Source organism: Cricetulus griseus, assembly GCF_003668045.3.
Source record: "Cricetulus griseus strain 17A/GY chromosome 1 unlocalized genomic scaffold, alternate assembly CriGri-PICRH-1.0 chr1_1, whole genome shotgun sequence".
Classification (NCBI taxonomy): domain Eukaryota; kingdom Metazoa; phylum Chordata; class Mammalia; order Rodentia; family Cricetidae; genus Cricetulus; species Cricetulus griseus.
This window is the reverse complement of record NW_023276807.1, coordinates 268,843,588-268,870,027: the sequence shown is the minus strand read 5'-3', so window position 1 is coordinate 268,870,027 and position 26,440 is coordinate 268,843,588. Positions and strand designations below refer to the sequence as shown.

Genomic DNA, 26,440 nt, shown 5'->3' with positions numbered 1-26,440 from the left:
TTTAAGTCCAAGTTCCTGTCAACATATTACTTGCCTTCTCCTCTTGATTCCAGAAAGAGAATCCAGATATTCTGATATATACGTTAACTACATTACAGAGAGAATTAGAAAATTTTCTGAAGACTTCGAAATGCACTAGGAAAAAGTAATGCCCACTTGACCAATTATATCTATACTTAACTTTAAAATTTTTTACAATACTTATCTCAAGTCTGAAATGCAATTGCCAGCCTGATTGATAGCAAAAACACTCTCTCCCTCACATGCACCCACACACATGTACACACACAACTATAGAAGTATGTGACAATAGTTTCATGAAGACAAAGAAAAAAAGATTTGACATATGGTTGGCTACCTTTCTTTCTTTCTCTTTTTCTTTCTTTCTTTCTTTCTTTCTTTTTTTTCTTTTTTTGGTTTTTCAAGACAGGGTTTCTCTGTATTGTTTTGGAGCCTGTCCTGGATCTCACTCTGTAGACCAGTCAGGCCTTGAACTCACAGAGATCCGCCTGCCTCTGCCTCCTGAGTGCTGGGATTAAAAACGTGTGCCACCAACGCCCGGCGGTTGGCTATTTCTCGTCTGGTATCTCTGGGATTTTTTTCCCAATCCAAAGCAACAAACCTAGGGCTACTATAAAAAGCAGCAGCCCATAACTCAGAAGCAATAACCAACCAACAAGCTGATGTTAGTCCCAAGGCACTCACCTGCAGATATGAGCAGCCACACTTGGGGGTGGAGTGTGGGGTGGGCAGGTACCATGCTCCCACAGCACTGTTGAGAAACTTCTCTGTGTGTAGACTGCCTAGGTGGAGCAGATGTACCAGGCCCAGAGATGAGCATTTAGCGAATATTGCTCTGACTGAACAATAAAGGCCTTTTAATGTCTCATCTTCATAACTTAACACTCCTGCCATCTTACTTCACTCCAACTTTTCCTGAATTTCCCTTCAGTTTTATGATGTAAAATGGATGCAGTTTTCACTCTAAGTCCTTGCTTTGAACTATTTAAAAATAATATCCAATGCTAATGAAGTCTCTGAGTGCATCTCTCATCAAGGTGACCCAGGAACTTGATGTCAGAGAGTGCCACTTACCAACCAGTTTCATTTTCGAAAGCAATGCAGGAAATCTGTGTCCTCACCTCCGATATTCATTTGTATCATTTTTCTGTGAGCTAGAAACATACAGACTGAAAACAGCACTTACTTTTGCTCCATAAAGAGAGGATCAAAGAACTCTGTTGTGATTTTGTTTGCATACAGGGAACAGCCTGTCATGGAACACAGACCTGAAAAATACCAGCGGGAGCAGTATGGCAGTCAGCTCCGTGTGTCAACAACACCCTGAAGGGACTCATTTGGTAGAAGTTACTATTTACCTGACAATATGAATACAACCCCAGCCAAGCAAGCGGTTTTAGCTTTGGCTTTGTCTGAGCCTCCGACTTTGGTACACTTCATTCCAAAGAGTGCAAAAATGGAACCGAAAAAGCCCAGGCTGACGGCAGCAATCATAAGTCCTCTACACGCCTGGATATAACCTGTAATTAGAGCATGTCATTTATGTTAACATGGGATGCACAGCTCTCCAGAGAGAAAAACCTCACTTTGCATGATCACTTGGGATGGGTGTTATACTGTCTTGGGGAGGGGTGGGGGACAACATGATGGTTAACTCGTATGGTAAGGCAGTGAGAAAGCTGGCACATCTAGCTCAAGGTTCGCCTTATGCAGAGCCTCGGGCTGGATCTTTAAAATATTTGTTTTTACCAAGGAGGAAACTAAGGCAAGCAGAGGTCCTGCGATTTGCTGCAGATAAGTTAGTATGGAAGAAGGGATCCCACCCTGGATAGGATCACTAAGTTCTTCCCTCACTGCTTCTCATTCTAATTCCTTAGTGTACCCACCTTCCCGGGAGGCACTGAGGTGAGCCTGGAACTATAAAACTAGGACATTTATAACCGGGCAGCATGATGTCCCAAAGGGTCAAATCTCCTGTTACCAATGGAAGTTTATATGAAGGACTAACCAGCACGTGTTAGGGACCCAGGGCGAGGCTGAGTTATTTCAGTGACACTGTGCTATTTTAGGGTGCATATGATAAAGCTGGCCTTAAGACAACATTGCCTAATAGCAGAGTAATTTATACTTAAATGAACTGTTTGCAGGTAAAATGAGTGCCTCATGTTAGTTAGTGTTTTCCTACCGAACCATTCATGGTCACAGTCATGTATTTTCTTTTGCATAGCTGGGGTGATGATAAACTTCTGCAGGGCTTTAGTCTAAGCACCGACCCATTCTAAATTAGCAGAATTCAAAGTGAACACCATTCCTGTACAAGCCACTCATTCCATTTGCAGCAACACTGCACTAGAGTGTAGGCAAATAAATATAATAAGCAAATGAGCACACGCAACTTTACTTTGGGAATTAAGCCTTCTCATAAAAACAAAAGAACAAAAAACTTCTTAAGTGCAAACATAAGCAATAGCCACCTATCAATATTTTGTACTCAAGCAAAGCCAATGATAATTAACAGTAGAAACCTAATAGTTATAAATTTTCGGAGCCAATGTTGGTGGCCTCCAGTCCCATACTTCTCTGGAAGAGGATGGAATTCAAAGCTTGAATACAGTTGGTTACTCAGTCCCGTGTTGCAGAGAAGAAGGGAGTTGTTCTTTCCACTTAATGTAACGAACACACCCTGAACCCCCATGAACGCAGCTCTCCAAGGCAAGGCCCTTCAATTTTATGATGTGAAATTAATTTCACTGATGTGGAGGTTACCAAAAACAGCAAAAGGAACTTATTTTCAGTGATTTGGGACAATTAAGGATTCTTCTGTTAACAGTAACAGTGCTGCAGCGCTGCCCAGGGTCTCTGCTACTAATACTCAGTCAACTTTAGCCTGTGAGTCCTTTAGCCACAGCGGGAGAGCAGAAGCAAGACCTCTCACCACCCTACACAAAGTACTGCAAGGATAATCAAAAGCCGTTTCCTGTTCTCCACAAAAGCTACAGGCAGCAAAGAAGGTTGAGTTTAGGTTGCTCTGAATGCAAACACTAAACAACAAAAGTAGAAGGATAACTACATACACATGCACACACACACACGCACACACACAGATACCCCCACACACAAACAGACACACAGGCACATACACATGCACACACACACACACAGACACATATACACACAGACACCCCCACACACAAACAGACACACAGGCACATACACATGCACACACACACACACACAGACACACACACACACACACAGACACACACACACACAGGCACATACACATGCAGACACACACAAGGCACACACACACAGACACACACATACACACAGACACACACACACAGACACATAGACACACACAGACACACACACACACTGACACACACAGACACACACACAGACACACACACAGGCACATACACATGCAGACACACACACACACACACACACACACACACACACACACACACGCACACACAAATGCAGGAGGTGTCCCTTATTAGGGTGGGATACATTTTTGTTTCGAAACTCTCATGAAACCACAAATAATACTGAACTCTATACACCTGTTTTGAAATAAATACATGAAAAAATTATAGAGTAGGTAGAGAAAAAATTAATAGCAATTATAAAGCTGGGTTTGGGGAACACGGGCCTGTAATCCCAGAACTCTGATAAGGTGGAAGGGCGATGAGTTCAAAGCTAGCCTGGGCTCCAGAAGGAAAGGCTAATTAGGTAAAACAGAATAATTAACAGCTTGTTTGAATACAATGTATTAAAAACTTCTAGATTATTTAATTTTGGAATTTTTCATTCACTATTTTTGGGCTATAGTTGACCATAGGCCATTAAACCCAGGAAAGAGAAGCGTGGGGAAAGGGGGCTTCTGAGTGTGGTATATATTTAGAAAAAGACAGAAAGAAGCATTTCCTTAGGATGAGGCATTATCTGAGTTTGCATCCTCTATCTCACAGGCTTTATCATCAGCAGATAGAGGGCCAAGTTCTGCAGTCTGGTCATTTAGAGCAGGGAATGGATTTCCTGCATGGAAAACAGTGGTTAGAAAGGCAGTCCAACCCAGCCAGCTTGCCAGGCAGGGAAAATCACAGCAGTCTTTATACTTCAGAAACAATTTCTCCCAGACTCTTCCATTCCAAAGTCCCCTCTCTCTGACCTTCCCTGGCCTCTAGGCACAGATGCCAGAGAGATGGGGACAAGGAGATTGTCTTGCTGTCCAGCTCTGGTACAGAGCAGTGCACCGCACCCTGGCTCCAAACACTAATAATAATTCACCAACTCTCTGCAAGCATTAAAGACAATAGTTGGCCTGGTTTTTCTGTAATGGGAAGCCAAGGCAAGGGAGAAAAATCTCCCCTGCCAGCCATGAGGTGTTGGTTGTGGTGTTTGTTAATTAGCCTGAGGTCTAATAGCTGGGGCCTGCCGGTTCCAGAATCTCAGGCCTCTACTGAGTTCCAGCAGACTTTCAGAGTTTACTTTCCGCCAGGCAGACCTCTACACCCCAGCTTTTTAAAGGCTCCCGAGGGCAAACTTAGAAGTTACACCATCAAGTGAAGTGGTATTAAAAACCTAGTCAAGGGGGCCATTATTTCTGACAGGCCTAATTTACTGACACCGTTAATAGCTAATTAACACATTAAAGTGCTGAGGCATGAAAGTATTTACTTAGAAGTTCTCAAGGTGTAATTTATAGTTGTGCAAGAAATGGCAAGCACCCCACCCTTTAGCAAACCGGGATGGCACAAGGTAATAACAGCTGAAAAGAAGGCCAAGTGTGCTTTGGAGGGAATATGGGTTAGCCATGAACAGAAATCACCAGTTTCTTCAACAGTGGCATTTTCAAACAGTAACTTGGACTTAATGGCGTCTGTCACAGGAAACCTTCAAGGTAACCCTTGAAAGTTAGCCGTCTTCTCAAGGATGTGCCCTTTACTTTTAGCTGCAAATCAGCAGCATGGTGAGTTGCTGTGTCCAATTGGAAAGAATGCCCGTCAGCTCTCGTACCCCCCATTTATATATACAGTGCACCCTTTATTACCCAGTGATCTCTCTGCATCTCCATTTCTCCTCTGGAAAACAGGAATAGGCACGGGGTGAAAGGTAAGAGCACAGTGAAGAACTCCTTCTCCCACACTAAGATGGCTTCTAGGCAGATGTGAGTAGCTGCTGACATGACATAGTGCTCAGTCTAGAGTTAGCTTTGCCACACCTCATGTTTCCCAAAGGGAAATCTGTGAGCAACAGTGGTTCCTTCAGAGGATGACAAACCAGAGCTTTGACCTCAGATAGAACATTCTGTTTACCATGACACAAGACAGCAAGAGTCACCAACCTTCTCTCTTGGCATTTCTAATCTGGAGCCTATGCTTGGCTTACACAGGGGAAATAGTTGTTCTGGTCTGTAGACACTAGGGACGACAGTGAAGTGGTTTTGTCCTTCCTCTTCAAATATCAGGCCCAGCACCCAACACCCCCTGCCCTGGAAATACAAAGTAGAGATGAGGCAGGGTTGGAGTTTTGGGGGAGGGTGCCTCTCTGGAAGGTTCCACTGAGGTCAGGGAGGGGAGAGCAACTTCTTTCAGGTGAAAAAGTAGCTGTGGCTGAACCCTCCTGGGAGACACAGAAGTTAGGTTTGTCTTCTGTCGTGGAAAATGTCCTAGTGCCCCATAGAGGGGGAAGTCACCAAGGGAAAGACTGACAGTTGTAATTATATCACCACTTTCAAAGTCGTGTATGACATAATAAACTTAGACAAACAGTGGTCTCAGCTTGCACCGAGGAGTCAAGAGTTCGAATACAAAAAAAAAAAAGAAGAAGCTATTGTCATAAGATATAAATAGAAAAGAAAAAAGAAACAAGAAACAGACCAAAGATAAGTTTACGTGGCCAGACTCGGGGGCGGGGGAGAAAGGGGGAAGCCAAGTGAAATGACAGCAGGACCACAGCTATAACGTGTTCTTCTGGGCAGGGCCAGCAGTGAGAAAATGGCCAAGCAGCCATCCTTGCACTCTTGGTGGAATGCAATTTGGCAGTGTGAACTGGATATTAAAATGCATGCTCCAGTCTGTCGATAGAACAGTGTACAGAAATACACATGCTGAGGACGAGGTGGCTATAAAGAACTTCAGCAAGGCACTAATAGGAGGGAAAGCTGGAAAGGGTCCCGTGTCCACCCCGGGTAAATGGCTTGAGGCAACCAGTCTATCCAGACTAATAAGAGCTATGCAGCTGCTAAAAAGGTTGTTTTTTTTTTTCTATCTTTAAAGATGCTGTTAATTTAAAAACATCGTGGAACATGTCACTTCTGGTTTTTTAATATCATTTTCAGGTCACATGAGCACGCCCACTTTGCATATATGCATATATGGGTGGCATATAACCAACTCCATTCAATGCCTGCCTCCCTCGAGGTCTTGAGAACAAGCACTGTGTCTCACGTTCCTCCTCAGTACCCAGCCCTAATCACAGGCCATCTCCCTTCGCAGCAGGCACAAGCAGGGAAATCCCACTCTTCTGTCCTCAAAGCTTAAAGGAGTTTTTTTTCTCTCTCTCCTCTTCCTCGTTCCCCAACTGTCCTGAAGGAGGACACATACTTATCTAGCAGGCCATCTCAGGCAACAATAGAGTTACAAACAGAATAGTCCCAGAACATATTGTAAATTCTGTGTTCCTGAATGCAAACCACTGAAACAAGAGCTTGTCTGTCATCTCTGACTGTGTGCTCTCCTGAGCACAGGGAACTCAACAGGGATGCTTACTGTTCCAGCTACTTGTTCTTTACAACAGGGCCCAGCCCCAGGTGCCACCCTTCTACAGGCCAGCACCTAGTCCCTTATACCAGCTTCCATCAAACACCGAATTGAGCAACAGTTTGCTTTTTGTGGCAAGCACTGTCTTAGGGGAATCAAGTCTTCTATTTACCCAGCTATGCAAATAAAAATTGCAAGAGGACTAATAAAGAAAAGGAAACCACCTCACATCTACAAGTAATGCAAACGGGCTCTTCTTAAATTTTCTGCCAGAAGCATTTTAAAATTCTGGAAGAGCCTAGAACTCGAGCAAGCACTGTGCTGGTACTGAATCAATTCTGTCAATCTCTAGCTGCAAAAACAACACCAAGCGAGAAAGCCCCAGAATGCAGGCACAAAGCTTGTAAGTGTGCTCACTCGTTCTGCCGACTCCTGCTGGCCACCATTGCCTGCCCTCTGCAGACAACTCACTCCCGCATAGGCAAGGGCTACTTATTTTCCTGAAACTTAGAGGAAGCACTAATCGCAAGCCATCAAGTTTGTAGGAGGGATTTTAAGGGAAACAACAAAAGGCTTCAGTATGTTTCTTTCTCCCCTCTTCTGTGCCTGGCTTTTCAAAGACTCAGTGAACCGGCTAAAGGGATCTCAGGGCGAGCCTTCGTGGATCTCCGTGGTGTCATTTTAATGAGAATCAGATCTTGGTGCTGGGGCGTGTGTCGGGGTGGGTGTTGGGACCCCTAAGTCCCAACAGTCCCAGAGGAGGGAATAGCCTTGCCGCCCTCAACCACCTGAATTGATCCTATGCTTCCCCACCAAGGGTTCCCAGGTTCAGCAGGCGCCCCACGGGACAGCGGGCGTCTCAGTCCCTCCCGGGGGCAGAGTGGGGCCGGGCCTCCCTCCCGGGGGTCCCAGGGCGGGGTCCTAAGAGGGCGCGCCCGCCAGGAAAGCCAGCGAGGGGCAGGAATGGGGATGGGGGCCCGAAGGGATGCAGACCATCCAGCGCCAGCATGGAGGGGAAGTCCTTGCAGTTGGCGACACCGGTGGAGTCGGTAACGCACATCTTCCATAGGTTGGCAAAGTAGGTGGCGGTGGTGATGACCGTGCCGTCGATGGTGGACACCTTCCAGTAGTCGGTGGGCAGTGTGGAGGACACCAGCACCCAGCCCGAGATGGAGACCGTGAAGGCGATGATCTCCAAGGCCGTGCTTGCCATGCCGCCGCCTGCAGCCGCTCTCGCGCTGGCTCCCACTCGCCTGGCGACCCCCGCGCACCAGCCCCGAGGCTCCGCCCCTGTCACCGCCTCCGGCCCGCCCCCTGGGCACTAGAGGGCACTCGCGGACCCGCACTCACGCCACTACCTGCCTGGGCACCCTGGGCGCGCGGGGAGATTTAGGGCTCGACCTCCCGGGTCCTCCCAGCAGCTGGCCGGCTCCCCGCAGCTGCAGAGCCCTCAAAGCCAGCGCGCAAAGCCTGAGCCCGAGCTCCCCAAACCTCCCACAGACGAGCCGCGGAAAACCGCTCTTTTATTGGAGCTGTCCAGGGACAAGCAGATGTGGACAGCCTGCGGCGCCTCCCACCGAGCCACCCCCGACCCAGCCCTACCCGTGGCAAATAGCTTGGCTCACTGGGTGCCTTGTAAAAGCAGAGCAGAAACAACTTTGGTGTGCCCTGAAAGGACACGGTACGGTAACGCAGCCTCGCTTTGCTGAACACTAAAGGCCTGTGTGCCACGCTTGTTTGAGTGGCCCTGTTTGGCTAGTTAAGGAGGGAGTACTGGGGCAGCAACTGCCTTGTCCTCAAAACTCTGCGGTTCTTTTGGGCCTGGTGGTATGCGGAAAGTACTATAGAAGAGTCTGTAGCTCCGGCCTAATTCCAAGGCAGCAAGTGACACAGGCTCCAGAGAGACCAGTGAGGGTCTTGGCTAAACTAAGGCACTAGAGGTGGACGGTCATTCGAGAGCTACTGGCTCTCAGTTTGGGGAGTCTGATCCGTAAAGTGAGGGTTCTGAAACAAGAGAAAGACATCTATGTACCCTGCTCAACGTGTGTGTGTGTGTGTGTGTGTGTGTGTGTGTGTGTGTGTGTGTGTGTGTGTGCGCGCGCGCGCGCGTGCGCATGCCTGAGCTGAGTGTGGAAGCCGGAGAGCAACCTCTGGAGTTATCTACATGGTTTTTTTGAGACAGGGTCTCTCTCACTGGGGCCTAAGGCTTTCAGATTGGGCGAGGCGGCCGACCAGTGAGCCTGAGGGATCCACATTCCTCTGTCTCTCTCCGCAGCCCTACACCACCATCAGCTTTTCATGCAGGTGCTGGAGGTCTGAACCCAGGTCCTCAGGCTTGGGTGGGATTTGCTCTACTGATTGTGTTATCACCCTCATCAATGTTTGTTTTTGTCTTGCTTGTGTGTGCGCACACCTGTGCGTGTGTGTGCACCTGTATGGGCATATGTATGTGCTTGTGTGAGAGCGTGTATGCACATGTGTATAGGCCAGAGGTAGACTTCAGACGTCAAGCTCTATGGCTGTCCACCTTATTTTTTGAGACAGAGTCCATCACTAAATTAGGAGCTCACCATTTTGGCAAACTGGTTGGCAAGTGAGCTCTGAGAAGCTGCCTTTCTCTGCTTCCCCCACCCCCAGTGCTAGGTTTAAGATGCTCACCACGGTACTCAGCTTTTTCAGGGGTGCTAAGGAGGTGAACTCAGGCCCTCCTGCTCCGACGGAGGCCCCCCAACCCCCACCAGCTTCTCTACCTTTCCCACCTAATTAAAGAATAAACTCATTCATTCATCTTCTCTCTGCTGTCTTAAGATAAACACAAAGACCAAAGTGTCCTTCCAGCTCCTGAGGTCGAGAATCCGGGCATAAACGAGAGAACAAAGACACTGACTTCATTATGGGCTTATTATTGTCCACTAAAAGTTCTTGCAGTTCTTGGTGTGACCTTTCAGGATCCACTTCTTGCCAGAAGTAACCAAAGATCCAAAACATAAAATCCGACAGCTACAAACAAGCAAGTAGTACCTACCTAGCCATTTCACAATCTCTATGAACTTGAGGGTGAGCGTGGCTTGGCCAGCGGGAGGCAGACGTAGTTACCTCCTGTTCCCGTCTTGGTGCTAAGTTAGCCCAGTGTGTCAGTGCCAGTTCACTGGAGGGTCAAACTAAAGAGCAGTTTGGGGAGTCCTATCCTTGTCATCCCTGTCTACTCACGTCAGTCCCCTCTGGAGTAGTGACTGAAAATTGTCCTCTGTCCTTTTCTATGATCTGCCACAAAGTACTCTCGTCTCTGGGGTCCTGCCCTCTGTCACAGTTTTATGTCAAATTTCTGGACCCGTTCCTGATGTAATTTTGTATATATTGAGCCTGCACATTCTCTGTGAAGCTGGCTAAGATTGGTACTGTCCAAATGGTTAGTTTGTCCTTGTTCACAGGCTCTTTGGCTCTGTCTGGCTAATTTGTTAACTATTTCTTGTTTTTACTTGATAGAACACTGACTTTTGATACAAAAGCATGTCTCGAGTTGTGGTCATTAGACCTCCAGTTTATGATTACGAAGTGATTGGTTCTAAGTTCTACTGTTCAGATCCCAAGGCACACTGTTTTAAAGATATAATTGAAAAAAACAGTTTCCTGTTTTCTCTCTGAAAGTTTAAAGTGTAATATACTTCTGCCTATTGTACTTGGGAACGACAATCCACCAACCACGAGCTATGCAGACACAGCTTCAAGAAGCAAGGAACTCTGAATGCCAAGGACGAACTCCAGGTAGGCCCTGGTTCTGCCTTCCCACATCACCCGCTAAGGAAGCCAAATTCTCCAGGGTGGCCAGCCAGGACAAAGTACTTTCAGAGCTCCCTGTGTGAGCCACCCTTGAGGTTGCAGCTCCAGAGGGCGGAGACTCATGAATATGTATACAAACAGTTTAACATAACAGATGGTGTGTATTAGAGAGAGAAAGATTAATCTCTGTGTTGAAAACTTAAAAATAGAAAGGTTCTATTATTGTAGAGATTGCAGCACATATTATCAACTTAAAACAAGTGGGAAGTGCAACAAACATAAATTATGGCCGGATGGCAGGGCTCTTAGCCAGGGTCCTTACGCCTGTGGACTCCACTGACTTTTCTTTCTCTTTTACTCTTTGTCCTTCCTTTGAGACTGGACAATGTTACACTCCCTAGACCGCATTACATGTGTATTTAAAAAGTTATATTTTTGAGCCCACAAGAATTGAAAAACACTTTCTTTACTGTCTAAAGACTAGTCTGCAATAAACCCAGTGTTCAGTTTAGATGTCTTATACTTTCAGCTTTCAAGGCAATGTGGTCAGAAGAATACTGAAGGTATCTCAGAGTGCTTATAATCTAACATGAAAACATACAGAAAATGAAAAAAGACCACCTAGGAGATACTTAAAAAGAGTAATGTCTTGTTTCGATCGAAGACTGTGTAGTCCCAAATAACCTTTGCAGTTAACCTGCAAAGCAACTTGAGGAGTGGTTTCAACTGATAAACACTTCCTTATTTTCACTGGGATTCAGCTCGCTGACGCTTTCTTTTAACTATTCACAACACACTGTTCTTAAGTGTAAAAATAAGTCATCAAGAAGACAGCCTTTTCTACTTGATTCAGTGTAACATCTTAACCATAACTTGTTTATTACGAAGTACCCATCCCTACTATGACAAGCACCAATCAATGTACAAATGACAAATTCTGCTGGAAGATACATTGTGCCCTGCAACACACCATCCCACCGACTTCTGACGCTTCAGCATTAAAAGTTACTTGTGTGGTATGATTGTGGTCGTTCAGGGAAAACAGAGGCTCCCCCACTCCCATCCCCACTCCCATCCCCAGTTGTTCAATAGGAGTGAAAACCAGTTTGGCAAACTGAACAGGAGATTTGCAGAAATACTTCACTTGAGATTCAATCTACCTGCCAAAGAACACAGGTGTGCCTTTCAACACAGCTCGGGGATTGTCTAAGCACCACGTATGGTTTCTGTATACATTAGCTCCTTCCTAGAGTCCAGCGAGGTAGCAATGCTGTTAATCAGCTGGGAAGAAGGGGAGCCCTAAACAAAACCGTGATAACTAAACAATGACTTGGCAACGAAGTATTGTGACGAAGGCACCAGGGCCAAAACTAGTTACTAAAACAGTGTATCTGTGTTCTTCTCCCTGTTGTTAGTCACTCTCCACGTCCTAAGCAAGCTCTGTGACATTTGGAGTCTACATGGTATAAAAAATACAGAGCAACAAGAGTGCTCAGGGAATGAACACTTCCATTGATGCTTCACTATACACTTGTGTATGCGTGTGACCTCGCTGTGCACTCAGGTACACACACGTCTGAACATATACATCTACACTTGTCTTTACTTTGTTGTAAGTTGTAAGCACAACGGTTGCCTTATTTTGTTTTCAACCTCCAAGGGTGGACCCAGTTATTAGAATGCTTCCATGGTCTGCAGAAGGCTGGCGTCTTTCCCTTGACATTCCCTCTTCAGGCGTTCACTTGAGACCCTCATTCCCAATTATGAGACACCTTGGGGACACTTGGATTTAGTAGAACTTTATAGCAGGATCACCTTCCTGCTGGAAATGCCTCTCTCTCTGGAATACTGGAAACTCCTGAGCTGGGAGGAGGACAGGATGTGTTTGTCGGTCTGTGAGCATCTGCTGAGCTTCAGCACAACCCTCTCACCCAGGCTGGGTGCCACCATATTTATGTAAGTGTTTATTCTGAACAAGTCATTTTAGTTTTCTGAGTTACAACTGGAGACTGTGTTTATAGATGGAGACGTACGGGAGAAAATCTTCTTTAAAAAACTATCTATCTAGTTCTATGTTCTCTCTTTTTTAAACTGGATACATGATAAAGTGGTAATTCAATCTACTTTTAAAGTAGGTGATACGGTACATGGAGGACAAATTCTGTACATGAGCAGAAATTCCATCTCTCACTCTGTCTTGCTCAGCATCACTTCTTTAACTACATAATGGGAATGAAAATGGCGTCCTGCAAAGGCTTGCGAAGATTAAACACAACGTACACAAAGGTCTGGGGTGTTGTAGACACAAATAATGGATTCGTGGTTTCGGCTGTAGCCCCTGAATGTACCTGACCTCTTCTGGATGCTGTTTGGTTTAATTATGGGTTTTTCTCTCTGAAAGAACATGAGCACATGTTCTATTAAAACAGTGCTTCTTAGAGCCAGAGGTGAGGATCAGTGGGTGGAGTGTTTGCTGAGCTCCAATGGATCCCTGGAGTCAACCCTCAGCATCACAAAATACCTGGCACAATGGCCAACTCACCCAGCTGGCCAAAAAAAAAAAAAAAAAAAAAAAAACCAAGTACTGATTAAAAGTAAGCGGACAGTAAGTGAATATGGATAAAATCTTTTGGGAAATTTAAACTAAAATGGCAAAAAGTGTTGGACTGCTAACAAAGAAGAGGTTAGTGCCAAGAGCTAGAGAAGAAAGAGACCCAGGAAGGAAGTGGGTGGGGCCAACGGAGGGGCCCAAGGAAGGAGAAAGAAATGAGGTAGAAACTGGTTCAAAGGAGAGTGGGAAATCCTTCAGTGTGTGGTGGTGGGAAGAGAGGGGAATCTTTTCACAGCCCTGGGTTCTCTGTATCATAATTAATTCTTTTGAGATGGTAGGTGTGTGTGTGTGTGTGTGTGTGTGTGTGTGTTTAAGAGAGAGAGAGAGAGAGAGAGAGAGAGAGAGAGAGAGAGAGAGACAGACAGACAGACAGACAGACAACAGACAGAGATGAATACACACACGTGCGCGCGCACGTGCATACACAACACACACACACACACACACACACACACACACACACAGAGATTGCTCACAGGTGAGAATAGCTGGATTCATAGCTCAGTTCTGAAGTCTATACACTTTATTGAACAACTGACTCCTACCAAGACAACTCTCTGTAACTTGCATGGAATAATCCATTCTATACCTACTAAGTGTAAGAAAGAATGCACAGAACCCAAATCAAATCAATTCCAGCTAGCTGGACTTAGACTTATTCTTCATGAGAATTATTTTCATAAGTAGGAGTATTTGAACAGGTGCCCAGTGTCCCTACTTAATTTCAGCACATTGAGTAGATTTTGCAACAGGTGAATTGAAGTTCACTAGAGTACTTCATCATGAGCTGTGTTTCTCTACTATGTCACAGTGCAGAGTGGGAACATGTTTATGAGTGCGCACGCACGCACGCATGCACGCACGCACGCACGCACGCACACCAGAAGCTCTTCAGCGACTCTGTGGCATCTATGTCTTCCTGCTTTGAGTTCTGGCCACTCTCTTGGCTAACACAGCTGAATGAAGGGTGAGGCCCAGCCAGTGAGACCTGCCCTCCTACCTGCTATTTGGAAGGCACCATTCTGTCGTGGGTCTTTTTCACAATGCTGTGAGCTCTCCTCCTCATGCTGCTTTCTGGGGATTGTTGTGGATAATCCTTTTGTACACTGTGAAGATGTCTTTGCCCAGGTGCCTTCTGATTGGTTTAATAAGGAGCTGAATGGCCAGTAGTTAGGCAGGAGAGAATAGGTGAGATTAGGGAGAGAGAGAAACTCTGGTAAGAAGAGAGGCAGAATTCACCGCCCAAAAGTGAGGGAGCCTGACACAGAGAGTGGGGGAGAGGTAAGGAGCCACGTGGCCCAAAGTAGATTAATAGAAACTGGCTCACTTAAGTTATAAGAGCTGGTGGAAACAAACCTAAACAAAGGCCAAGCTTTCATAATTAATAACAAATCTCCATGACGTTATTTAGGGGCTGATGGTACAAACAAAGCCTGGCTACAGAGTTTTTTTTTTTTTCTCCAGAGTTTCTCTGTGTAGCCCTGGATGTCCTGGAACTAACCCTGTAGACCAGGTTGTTCTGAAACTCAGAGATCTGCCTGCCTCTGTCTCCCTAATGATAGGACTAAAGGTGTGTACCAACATACCCCAACTTAAATTTTGACTTCTATTAGCTGACCAAGACATAGAAATGGTCATATTTAGAGGTTAAATGCCAGTTTCCTGGCCCGCTTGTTTTTGCTTGTGTCTGGTCAGTTGTGCCCTTGCAGGCCACTGCGGCTGTCCTACATGTCCTAGGGCTGTGTGCAGAAATGGCTGATTGAGAAGACAGGCAACAGGGGAATGCTGAGCCTCAGTGGAACGGGGGGGGGGGGGCCCGCAGGGGCTGTCGGGGCAAGAGAGGACAGTGGCGTGACGTTCATAGCCTGGCGGTGACTCCTGCAGGCTGAAGAGGCTGGCATTCCTCTCTTCGAGGATGATTAAAAAATGCCAGTTTGTTTCACTCTCGCCCCCACTTTGGAAATAGCATCAGCCATCCATTGAACCAACCCAACACGTGTTTATTGTGTGTCTACAGTTCTAGCACCCTTCCACACTAGGGGTGGGGAACACAGTAAACCCCTGCCCAAATGCAGCTCCCATTCTACTGGGGAAAACACAGAACAGGTAAAACAAAACAAAAAACCACTGACTATTAGTTTATATATGCCACAGAGAGACAAGTGTGGTGGGGCAGTGCTGAGAAGTGTGTGTGTGTGGAGGAGAGTGTTGGCTTCAGAAGCCACCCCAGGTGACTTTGGGTAAAGACTGAAAGAAATGGAGGCAAAGTGTCTCTAGATCTCCTCAGGCAGAGCGTTCTAGAGAGAGCAGCATATCGCACCAGCCTGAATAATACAGGAGTTGCCGCGGGAGGGACTAGCGTAAGTATCACAGAGAATGAATGGCTGGGCTGTGTGTCTGTGCTTGTGTGTGCATAGGCATGCATCCTGTCTGTGTATCCGCATGCATCTGTGTGTATGTGACTCCATGTCTGTGTTCTTCTTGTGTTGTTTACCTGTCTGTTACCTGTCTGTCTGTCTGTCTGTGTTCATGTGTGTGCATGTGTAGGGATGTCTGTCTATCTGTCTGTCTGTCTGTCTGTCTGTGTCCATGTGTGCATGTGTATGGGTGTCTGTCTGTGTCCGTGTGTGTGCATGTGTATGGGTGTCTGTCTGAGTCCGTGTGTGTGCATGTGTATGGTTTCTGTCTGTCTGTGTGCATGTGTATGGGTGTCTGTCTGTGTGCATGTGTATGGGTGTCTGTCTGTCTGTGTGCATGTGTATGGGTGTCTGTCTGTCTGTGTGCATGTGTATGGGTGTCTGCCTGTCTGTCTGTGTCCATGTGTGTGCATGTGTATGGGTGTGTATATATACAGGTGTTGTTTTTGCTCTTTTACTCTTTGTTCTTTTGGCTTTTTTACTCTCTCGCTCTTTTGGGGGCCTGCCACCAGCTCCCAAATAAATCATTAGCATGGAGGCTCATTTTTACTTAAAAATATCCAGTTTTCCTTATCTTAAATTATCCCGTCTACCTTTTGCCTCTGGCTCCTTCTTTTTCTTGCTTCAGTATTTTTTACTTTCACTCTTACTCCATGGCTGGGTGAGTGGCTGGCCCCTGATGTCCTCCTGTTTTTGTTCAATCATGTTCCTCCTCCCAGATTTCTCCTTCTGTTTCTTCTCTCTGCCTGCCAGCCCCTGCCTTGCTACTGGCATATGTATTCGACCATCAGGTGTTTTAGACAGGCAAAGAATCACAGTTTCACGGAGTTACACAAATACAGCATAAACAAAAGTCACACACCTTTACATCATTAAACAAATGTAACACACGTTAAAATAATTTCCCACGCTCCCCTGGCCTGACCCCTACCGAGGATCTCTCTGGGCCTGCGCCTGCTTAGAGTGGACTCGCCAGCAGGGAGAAGCTCCCTGAGTTGGGAAAGACGTCACTCTTCCTTCCTCTTTCCACTGCCAGCCCAACCCTTACCTAGTAAGGAGACTACCAGGAGAGGCAAGACCATCCAGAGCTGCAGGCATTGAAGTCTTGGCCCCACATACTACCGGGTAAGAGGAGATAGAGAGACCCCACCTGCGCCCACTGGAAGAAGAGACGGGAAGAAGACAGAGTAAGAACACACTCAACAGCAGAAAGACCAATAGGACACCAACAGAATCTAGGGACTCCACACCAGCAAGATCTGAAAGCACAACACAGAGGATGAAGAAGAGATGGACCTCAAAAATTATCTTAGGAAGATGACAGAGACCTTTAAAGAGGAAACAAGAAAATCCCTTAAAGAAATAGAAGAAAAAACAAGCAAAAAATTACATGAAGTGGGGGAAAAGACAAACCAAAAACTCAAGAAATAAACAAATCTCTCAAAGAAGCTAAAGAAAGCCAAGAAAAACATCCAAACAAGTGAAGGAAGCACTTGAAACAGTTCAAGGCATGAAAGCTGAAATAAAAAAATAAAGAAAATACAGAATGAGGCGATGCTGTAAATAGAAAGGCTGGATAAACGATCAGGATCTAAAGATGTGAGTATAACCAATAGAATTCAAGGGATGGAAGAGAGAACCTCAGTTGTTGAAGACTCTTTTGAGGATATATAGTCATCAACCAAAGAAAATCTCAAGTCCAGCAAATCCCTAACACAAAATGTCCAGGAAATATGGGACACCATGAAAAGACCAAACCTAAGAATAATAGGTATAGCAGAAGGTGAAGAAATACAGCTCAAAGGTACAGAAAACATATTCAACAAAATCATAGAAGAAAACTTCCCAACCTACAGAAGGATATACCTATGAAAGTACAAGAAGCTTACAGAACACCAAACAGACTGGACCACAAAAAGAAGTCTCCTCGACACATAGTAATCAAAACACCAAAGAGAAAATATTAACAACAGCAAAGGAAAAAGTCAAGTAACATATAAAGGCAGACCAATCAGAATCACTCCCGACTTCTTAATGGAAACTTTGAGAGCCAGAAGGTCCTGGATAGATGTCCTACAAACACTAAGGGAGCATGGATGCCAACCCAGACTACTGTACCCAGCAAAACTTTCAATCACTATAGATGGAGAAAACAAGATATTCCATGACAAAACCAGACTTAGACAATACATATCCACAAATCCAGCACTACAGAAAGTTCTGGAAGGAAAACTCCAAACCAACCAACACTCACAAAAACATAGCCAATAGATAATCCAATTTTACCAAACAGGAAAAGAAACAGGAGGGTGAAATCCACACACAAGACACTACCACCAACAAATCCAAAACAAACAAGAACCAACAATCAATGGACATGAATATCCCTAAATGTCAATGGTTTTAATTGCCTATAAAAAGATACACACTAACAGAATGGATACAAAGACAGAATCCATCCTTCTGCTGTATTCAAGAAACACACCTCAACTTCCAAGACAGGCGTTACCTCAGAGTAAAGGGTTTGGAAAAGATTTTCCAATCAAATGGGCCCAAGAAACAAGCTGATGTAGCAATCCTAATATCTAACAAATTAGACTTCAAACTAAAATCAATCAAAAGAGATGAAGAAGAGTATTTCATACTCATCAGAGGAAAATTCCATCAAGATGAATCTCAATCCTGAACATCTATGCCCCAAATACGAAGGCACCCACATTCATAAAAGAATCATTACTAAAGCTCAAACCACACATAAAACCACACACACTTATAGTAGGAGACTTCAACATCCTGCATTCACTGCTAGACAGGACCACCAGACAGAAACTTTGCAAAGAAACAAAGGATCTAACAGAATTTGTGACCAACTGGGTTTAACAGATAACTATAGAACATTCCATCCAAACACAAAAGAATATACCTTCTTCTCAGCACCACATGGAACCTTCTCTAAAATTGACCACATAGTTGGCGACAAAGCAAACCTCCACAGATACACAAGAATTGAAATAACCCCCTGTATCTTATCAGGTCACCATGCTTTAAAGTTAGAATTCAACAGCAATACAAATTGCAGAAAACCTACAAACTCGTGGGAATTGAATAACACCCAATTGCACCATTCCTGGGTTGAGGAAGAAATAAAAAAAGAAATTAAAGACTTGATAGAATTTAATGAGAATGAAGACACAACATACGCAAACTTATGGTTTGCTCTGAAAACAGTACTAAGAGGAAAGTTCATAGCACTAAGGGCCCACATGAAGAAACTGAAGAATAGTCACACTAGAGAATTGACAGAAGAACTCAAGGCTTTAGAGCAAAAGGAAGCAAACTCACCATGTAGGAGTAGATGCCAGGAAACAATCAAACTGAGGGCTGAAATAAAAAAAGTAGAAACTAGGAAAACATTACAAAGAATCAATGAAACAAAGAGTTGGTTCTTTGAGAAGATCAACAAGATAGACAAACCTCTATCCAAACTAACCAATAGGCAGAGAGAGAGCATGCTAATTAACAAAATCAGAAACGAAAAGGGGGATATAAAACAGACACTAAGGAAATCCAGAGAATCATCAGGTCATACTTTGAAAACCTGTACCCCACAAAATTTGAAAATCTAAAGGAAATGGACAATTTTTCTGGAAAGATATCACTTACCAAAATTAAGCCAAGCAGTTTAAATCAAACTATGACCCCTAATGAAATAAAGGAGTCATCAAAAGCTTCCCAACCAAAAAAAAAAAAAAAAAAAAAAAAAAAAAAAAAAAAAAAAGCCCAGGGCCAGATGGCTTCACTGCAGAATTCTACCAGAAATTCAAACAAGACATAGTACCAGTACTTCTCAAATTGTTCCACACAATAGAAGCAGAAGGGACATTGCCAAACTCTTTTTACAAGGCTACAATCACTTTAGTATCCAAGCCACAAAAAGATACAACTAAAACAGAGAACTACAGACAAATATCCCTCATGAACATCGATGCAAAAATACTCAACAAAATATTGGCGAATCGAGTCCAAGAATACATCAGAAAAATCATCCACCATGACCAAGTAGGCATCAAACCAGGGATGCAAGGATGGTTCAACATACGAAAATCCATCAATGTAATCCACCATATAAACAAACTGAAAAAGAAAAACCACATGATCATCTCACTAGATGCTGAAGAAGCCTTTGACAAAATCCAGCATCCCTTCATGATAAAGATCTTGGAGAGAACAGGAATAACAGGAACATATCTAAACATGATAAAAGCAATATACACCAAACTAACAGCCAACATCAAACTAAATAGAGAGAAACTCAAAGTGATTCCCCTAAAATCAGGAACAAGACAAGGCTGTCCACTCTCTCCATATCTCTTCAATATTGTCTTTGAAGTTCTAGCTAGAGCAATAAGACAAGAAAAGGAGATCAAAGGGATAAAAATTGGAAAGGAAGAAGTCAAACTTTCACTTTTTTTCAGATGATATGATAGTCTACATGAGTGACCCGAAAAACTCTACCAGGGAACTCCTACGGCTGATAAACACCTTCAGCAAAGTAGCAGGATACAAAATTAACTTTAAAAAAAGCAGTAGCCCTACTTTATACAGATGATAAATGCAATGAGAAAGAAATCAGAGAAACATCACCCTTCACAATATCCACAAGCATCATAAAATATCTTGGGGTGACTCTAACCAAAAAAGTGAAATACATGTACAGTAAGAACTTTCAGTTTTTAAAGAAAGAAGTTAAAGAAGATACCAGAAAATGGAAAGATCTCTTGGATAGGTAGAATCAACATAGTAAAAATGGCAATCTTGCCAAAAGTAATCTACAGATTCAACGCAATCCCCATCAAAATCCCAACACAACTCTTCACAGACCTTGAAAGAAAAATACTCAACTTTATATGGAAAAACAAAAAACCCAGGATATCCAAACAACCCTGTACAATAAAGCGTCTTCTGGAGGCATCACCATTCCGGATTTCAAGCTCTACTATGGAGCCATAGTTCTGAAAACAGCTTGGTATTGGCACAAAAATAGACAGATAGACCAATGGAATGGAATTCAAAACCCTGATATTAACCCACACACTTATGAACACTTTTGACAAAGATGCTAAATCTATACAATGGAGAAAAGATAACATCTTCAACAAATGGTGCTGGCACAACTGGATTCAAACATGCAGAAGATTGCAGATAGATCCATATCTGTCACCATGCACAAAACTTAAGTGCAAATGGATCAAAGATCTCAACATAAATCCAGCCACACTGAATCTTCTAGAAAACAAAGTGGGAGACACCCTTGAACGAATTGGCACAGAAGACTGCTTCCTGAACATTATACCAGTAGCACAGACTTTGAGATCTGCAATTAATAAATGGGACCCCTGAAAATGAGAAGCTTCTGTAAGGCAAGGGACACAGTCAGTAAGACAAAACAACGGCCCATAGAATGGGAAAAGATCTTCACCAATCCCACATCTGACAGAGGTCTGTTTTCCAAAATATGCGAGGAACACAAGAAGCTAGGCACCAAAACACCAAACAATGAAATTAAAAAGTGGGGTACAGAACTAAATACAGAATTCTCAACAGAGGAATCTGAAATGGCTGAAAGACACTTAAGAAAGTGCTCAAAATCCTTGGCCATCAGAGAAATGCCACTCAAAACCACACTGAGATACCATCTTACACCAGCCAGAATGGCTAAAATAAAAAACACCAATGACAATCTATGCTGGAGAGGATGTGGAGAAAAAGGAACACTCCTCCATTGCTGGTGGGAGTGCAAACTTGTAAGACCACTTTGGAAATCAGTATGGTGGTTGCTCAGAAAAATGGCAATCAGTCTACCTTAAGATCCAGCAATTCCTCTCTTGGGTATATACCCAAATAATGCATGTTCATACAACAAGGACATATGTTCAACCATGTTCATAGCAGCATTGTTTGTAATAGCCAGAACCTGGAAGCAACCTAGTTGCTCAACTAAAGAATGGATAGAGAAAATGTGGTACATTTACACAATGGAGTACTACTCAGCAGAAAAAAAAAAAAAAACATGGAATCTTGAAATTTTCAGGCAAATGGATGGAACTAGAAGAAACCACCCTGAGTGAGGTAACCCAGACACAAAAAGACAGACATGGTATGCACTCACTCATATATGAATTTTAGACAGAGCAAAAGATTATCAGCCTATAATCCTCTTCACCAAAGAAACTAGGAAACAAGAAGGACTCTAAGGGAAAAATGCATGGACCCTGGAGAATGGGAAGGGCCAGGATCACCTGAGCTAATTGGGAGCATGAGGGTAGGGGAGAGGGAGCTGCCAGAATGAGAGGAGGAGAAAAGGAGGGGAGAGGAGGAAATGGAGGAGCAGAAATGTTGAGTGGGGGAAGAATAGAGGAGAGCAGGATGAGAGATACCATATCAGAGGGAGCCATTATAGGTCCGAGGAGAGATCTGGCACTAGGATGACTTCCAGAGATCTACAAGGATGACAGGAACTGACAATCTAGGCAGTGGTGGAGAGGATAACCTAAATGCCCTTCCCCTATAGTGAGACTGATGACTACTTTATATGCCATCCTAGAGCCCTCATCCAGTGGCTGATGGAAGCAGAGGCAGACACTCACAGATATACACTGAACTGAACTCTGGAACCTAATTGCAGAGAGGGAGGAATGAAGATCAAAAAGGTCGGTACCAGGCTGGTGAAACCAACAGAAACAGCTGGCCTGAACAAGGGGGAGCACATGGACCCCAGACTGCTGTCTGGGAGGCCAGCACAGGACTGAATCAGACACCTGAACATGGATGTCAATGAGGAGGCCTCTGCACTCTAGGGGGCCCCTGGTAGTGGATTAGTATTTTTTCCTGGTATAAGAAGGGACTTTGAGATCCCATCCCATGTCTTGGCAAGGACACATGGGGGAGGGCCTAGGCCCAGCCCAGGATGATGTGGTGGACTTTGGGGAGCCCCCGTTGAGGGCTCTACCCAGCCTGGGGAGTGGAAGGTGGATGGGGTGGAGGGCAGTGAGGGATTTGGGGGGAGGACTGGGGAGAGGGGAGGGAGAGGGAGGTGGGATTGACATGTAAATTAGAAAAATAATTAAAAAAAAGAAAAAGCTGGGCGTTGGTGGCACACGTCTTTAATCCCAGCACTCGGGAGGCAGAAGCAGACAGATCTCTGTGAGTTTGAGACCAGCCTGGTCTACAAGAGCTAATTTCAGGACAGCCTCCAAAGCCACAGAGAAACCCTGTCTTGAAAAAAAAAAAACAAAAAAACAAAAAACAAAAAACTTCCCACAACCTACAGACTTGTACAGCATGCATGTACACAGCCCTATAAACACTAAACACACCTTTAGCTCTCACTCAGAGTGTGACAGAGAGACTTTGACAACTTTTGAGACAAGGAAGGGTGTCTGATAAGTTTTGCAACTAAACTAAAGTTCCCTGAAGGGAGGCAGTATAGACTTGGAGACAGAGAGCCTGCTGCAATAATCCAACTAAAATGGATCAGTTGGTTAGTGGCGTGAGGAGAAAATGGTCCAATTTTGATTTGGGGTGTGTTTTGAGGGTAGAGCTGACAAGATTTACCAAGCGGCATTTGAGATGCGTGAAGAAGGACCATAGAGTTTGATGTCAGCCTTCAGAGGGATGACACTGTTGGCTAAAAGGACAAACCCTTTATTGGCGCAGTCTTGGTGCCATCAGGAGTTGAGCTTCAGACTCACAGAGTGTGAGATCCTGGGAGACATGAGAGGAAATGCCAAGAAGAAGTCCATTACTGGAAAAGAGCATAGGTTCACAGGGCACATTTGGGCATGTCTGTGGTTGGTGTAAATCCATGACAAGCCAGACATTTCCAGAGCTGGGTGAAGCAGAGAAGAGATGGTCCATGTCCCTCTCCCAACTCACGGCCAAGGAGACAGGAGGAAAACAGCAGGAGGGCAAAGTATCTGGGCAGGAGGAAGCCCAGGGTAGGCGTCCTGGACCATGTGAGGAACAATGTCTAAGAAGAACCATGTGGGGCCATTGTTGTGGCCAGCCCCATGCGGAGGGACACTCAGCTGTGAAGGGAGGGAACACGATACAGTTCTCAAGAGACAGGCCAGGATGCTTTCTTTGTGAGTAGTTCAGAGGAATAGACCATGGAGGAGGAAAGATTATTTTGAAAGGAATGAAGTAAAAGAGTTGGAGTGTGGCCAGGTGGTGTTAATCCCAGCACTCAGGAGACACAGGCAGGAGGATCTCTGAGTTCATGGCCAGCCTGGTCTACAGAGCGAATTCTAGGACAACCAGAGCTGTTACATAGAGAAAACCGTGTCTGGAAAACAAATGGACATTTTGCTTCAGTTACTGCCCGTGTGTGTGTGTGTGTGTGTGTGTGTGTGTGTGTGTGTGTGTGTGTGCGTTGAAATAAAATGGCCCCCAAAGGGACTGACACACTTGGGAAGTGTGGCCTTGTTGGAGAAAGTGTGTCACTGTGGAGGTGGACTTTGAAGTCCACTTTGCTTAAGCTTCAAATCAGTGTCACCGTCGATTTCCTATTGCCTGCAAGATGTAGGACTCTTAACTGCTACTCCAGCACCACCCTGTCTGCTTGCTACCATGCTCCTGCCATGCTTCCCATCAGATGATAATGGACTGAACCTCTGAAACTGTAAGCGAGGCACCCCAATCAAATGTTTTCCTTTATAAGAGTTGCCACGCCATGGTGTCTTCACAGCAATAGAAACTTTAACTAGGACACTGTGTGTGTGTGTGCGTGTGTGTGTGCGTGTGCGTGTGTGTGTTTAAGAAAGAGGTTAGGACCTTCTGCTATTCAATAATGTCTTTGTATAAATTTTTAAAAGGGTGTCCTTTATCTTCTGCCCCAGAGCATATAGCTTGGAGACTTCAGGGCAGGTTCCTAAGGGCAGGGACAATAGGTGGCCATGCCCCTGCAACTGTCCCATCTGTCTCCTACAGAGGACTGCCACACAGCCTAGCTCCTGGTGGAAAATGGTTCACACAATGCTTTTTCTTCTAAACTTTTGTCCACTTAACTTTGCACTAGGGTGCTTTAATTTGATGTCATTTAAAAATAAATAAGCATTTTATTGTTCTAGAATGCTAGAGGTAGAAAGTACTCTTTACTTAATTTAGTATTTTCTGATGAGGAAACTGGAATCCAAAAGCAACTTCTTAATGTACATTATGTCATAAAATATATACCATATGAATTAGAGTAGCACTAATACATACATGTCCATTCTTTCAAAATACATGGTTTGAAAACTTACCTGAGTTCAGTGCTAAAGACATCAGAATCACCATAGGCAAGATTTGAGTAACATTTAAAGTGGAAAACTATCATACTGCTCCCAGATAGAATCCCGCTGATAAAATATTTATGAACACGGAGTTGAGAAATGTTTCAGTGAGTGGAGAGCTCGTGGAATGATTGTGAGGATCTCAGTTTGGATTCTCAGAAACCTACGTAAAGCCAGATGGAGCCTGTGATCTCGCTGACAAGCCAAAGTCATCTGAGAGGAGGGGACCTCAACTAAGAAAATGCCTTTGTAAGACAGGGCTGTAGGGCATTTTCCTAACATATGATTGATTGATGGGAGAAGGCCTGAGCCACTGTGGGTGGTGCCATCCCTGGGCTAGTGGTCCTGGGTTCTAGAAGAAAGCAGGCTGAACAAGCCAGGAAGCAGCCCCTCCATGGCCTTGGTTTCGGCTCCTGCCTCCAGGTTCCTGCTCTGAGTTCCCATCCTGCTGTGGGAGATTTGTTTGTGTCGTTGTTGGTCTGAGGCTGCACTCCGAGGAAGATAGAGAGACACAGAGATGTCAGGGAGGGTTTAACAGATGCCTGGTCTTTTCCACTGAGGAAGGTGGAGGCGAGGGTCAGGTGATCTTTTCTCGGTTGCTGTGTGGGTCAATCAGGTTTACTCCCAAGCATTATTTTTCAATGAAACAATAAACAAAGCCACAATACTGTCCTGACTTCCCTTGAACAGTGATGTGGAAGGGTTAGCCAAATAAAGCCTTCCCTTCCCAAGTTCCTTTGTTTTGGTGTTTTTCACAGCAATAATAACCCTCACTAAGACGGTACCTAAGTCGAAATAGGAGGCAGAGACTGAGAGCCTAGGTAGCTCAGGATCAGGTTATCCTAGCATGCGTAGCAGTGAACAGAGACTGTTCCAAGCAGGGTGGAAGGTAAGGGCTTACACCACAGGTCCCTGGAGGATGTGTGGCTCCTGGAGAGTCAGCTGACTCGGTGAATGACCGAACAGTAACTATGAAAGGGAAATAACAATATCAATAAAAATAGGTAACAGTAGAGAAGAGACACACCTCTCTCTGTGGTTCCACGAAGTGGCTGTTTCTGGGAAGTGTTCAGGACAAGATCTAAAGAGCAAAGGTGATGTCATTTTTTTTTTTTTTTTTTGGTCCTGGTGATTATTATGAACACCACACCTCTAGGACTTGGGGAATTAGTCCTGCTAACAACAAATATGTACTATGCCAGTAACTTCCTGACACGCAGTTTTCCATCTATGTAATCCTTTGTTGTTTACCCTGGCTTTTTTGCACCACTAAGAACACTATATGAAAGATTATATTGTAATTCTTTTGGCACAGCCAATATAGCGAGCGGCCCGAGAAAGCTGGTTAAACTGCCTGAATGATATTCTGTTTGCCCTGCAGTTTCTAGAGTTCCCCTACTGTACAGGGGAAAAGCCAAGAACAGAATTCTGCTATGTCATGTCCACTTCCAGAGGAGTGAAAAAAATTAAAATATGGATACTAGAGCATTTGATAGTCGCTGAACCTAA

General features: G+C 44.5%; 1 protein-coding gene across 6 annotated transcripts in view; it reads right to left on the bottom strand.

The window, feature by feature from the left end:
* Cldn10 (claudin 10) overlaps positions 1–26,440 on the bottom strand; it is an 85,527-nt gene that overhangs the window by 10,547 nt on the left and 48,540 nt on the right. For 4 of the 6 annotated variants that reach the window (XM_027393939.2, XM_035452515.1, XM_027393940.2 and 1 more), the window contains exons 2-3: positions 1,380–1,541; positions 1,208–1,289 (exon numbers count right to left, since the gene is read on the bottom strand). In XM_027393939.2, the coding sequence (XP_027249740.1) occupies positions 1,208–1,289; positions 1,380–1,541 (244 nt within the window). Of the gene's footprint in view, positions 1–1,207; positions 1,290–1,379; positions 1,542–7,784; positions 8,005–26,440 lie in introns of those variants that run through there. The other 2 variants (XM_027393938.2, XM_035452514.1) reach the window with 1 other exon arrangement.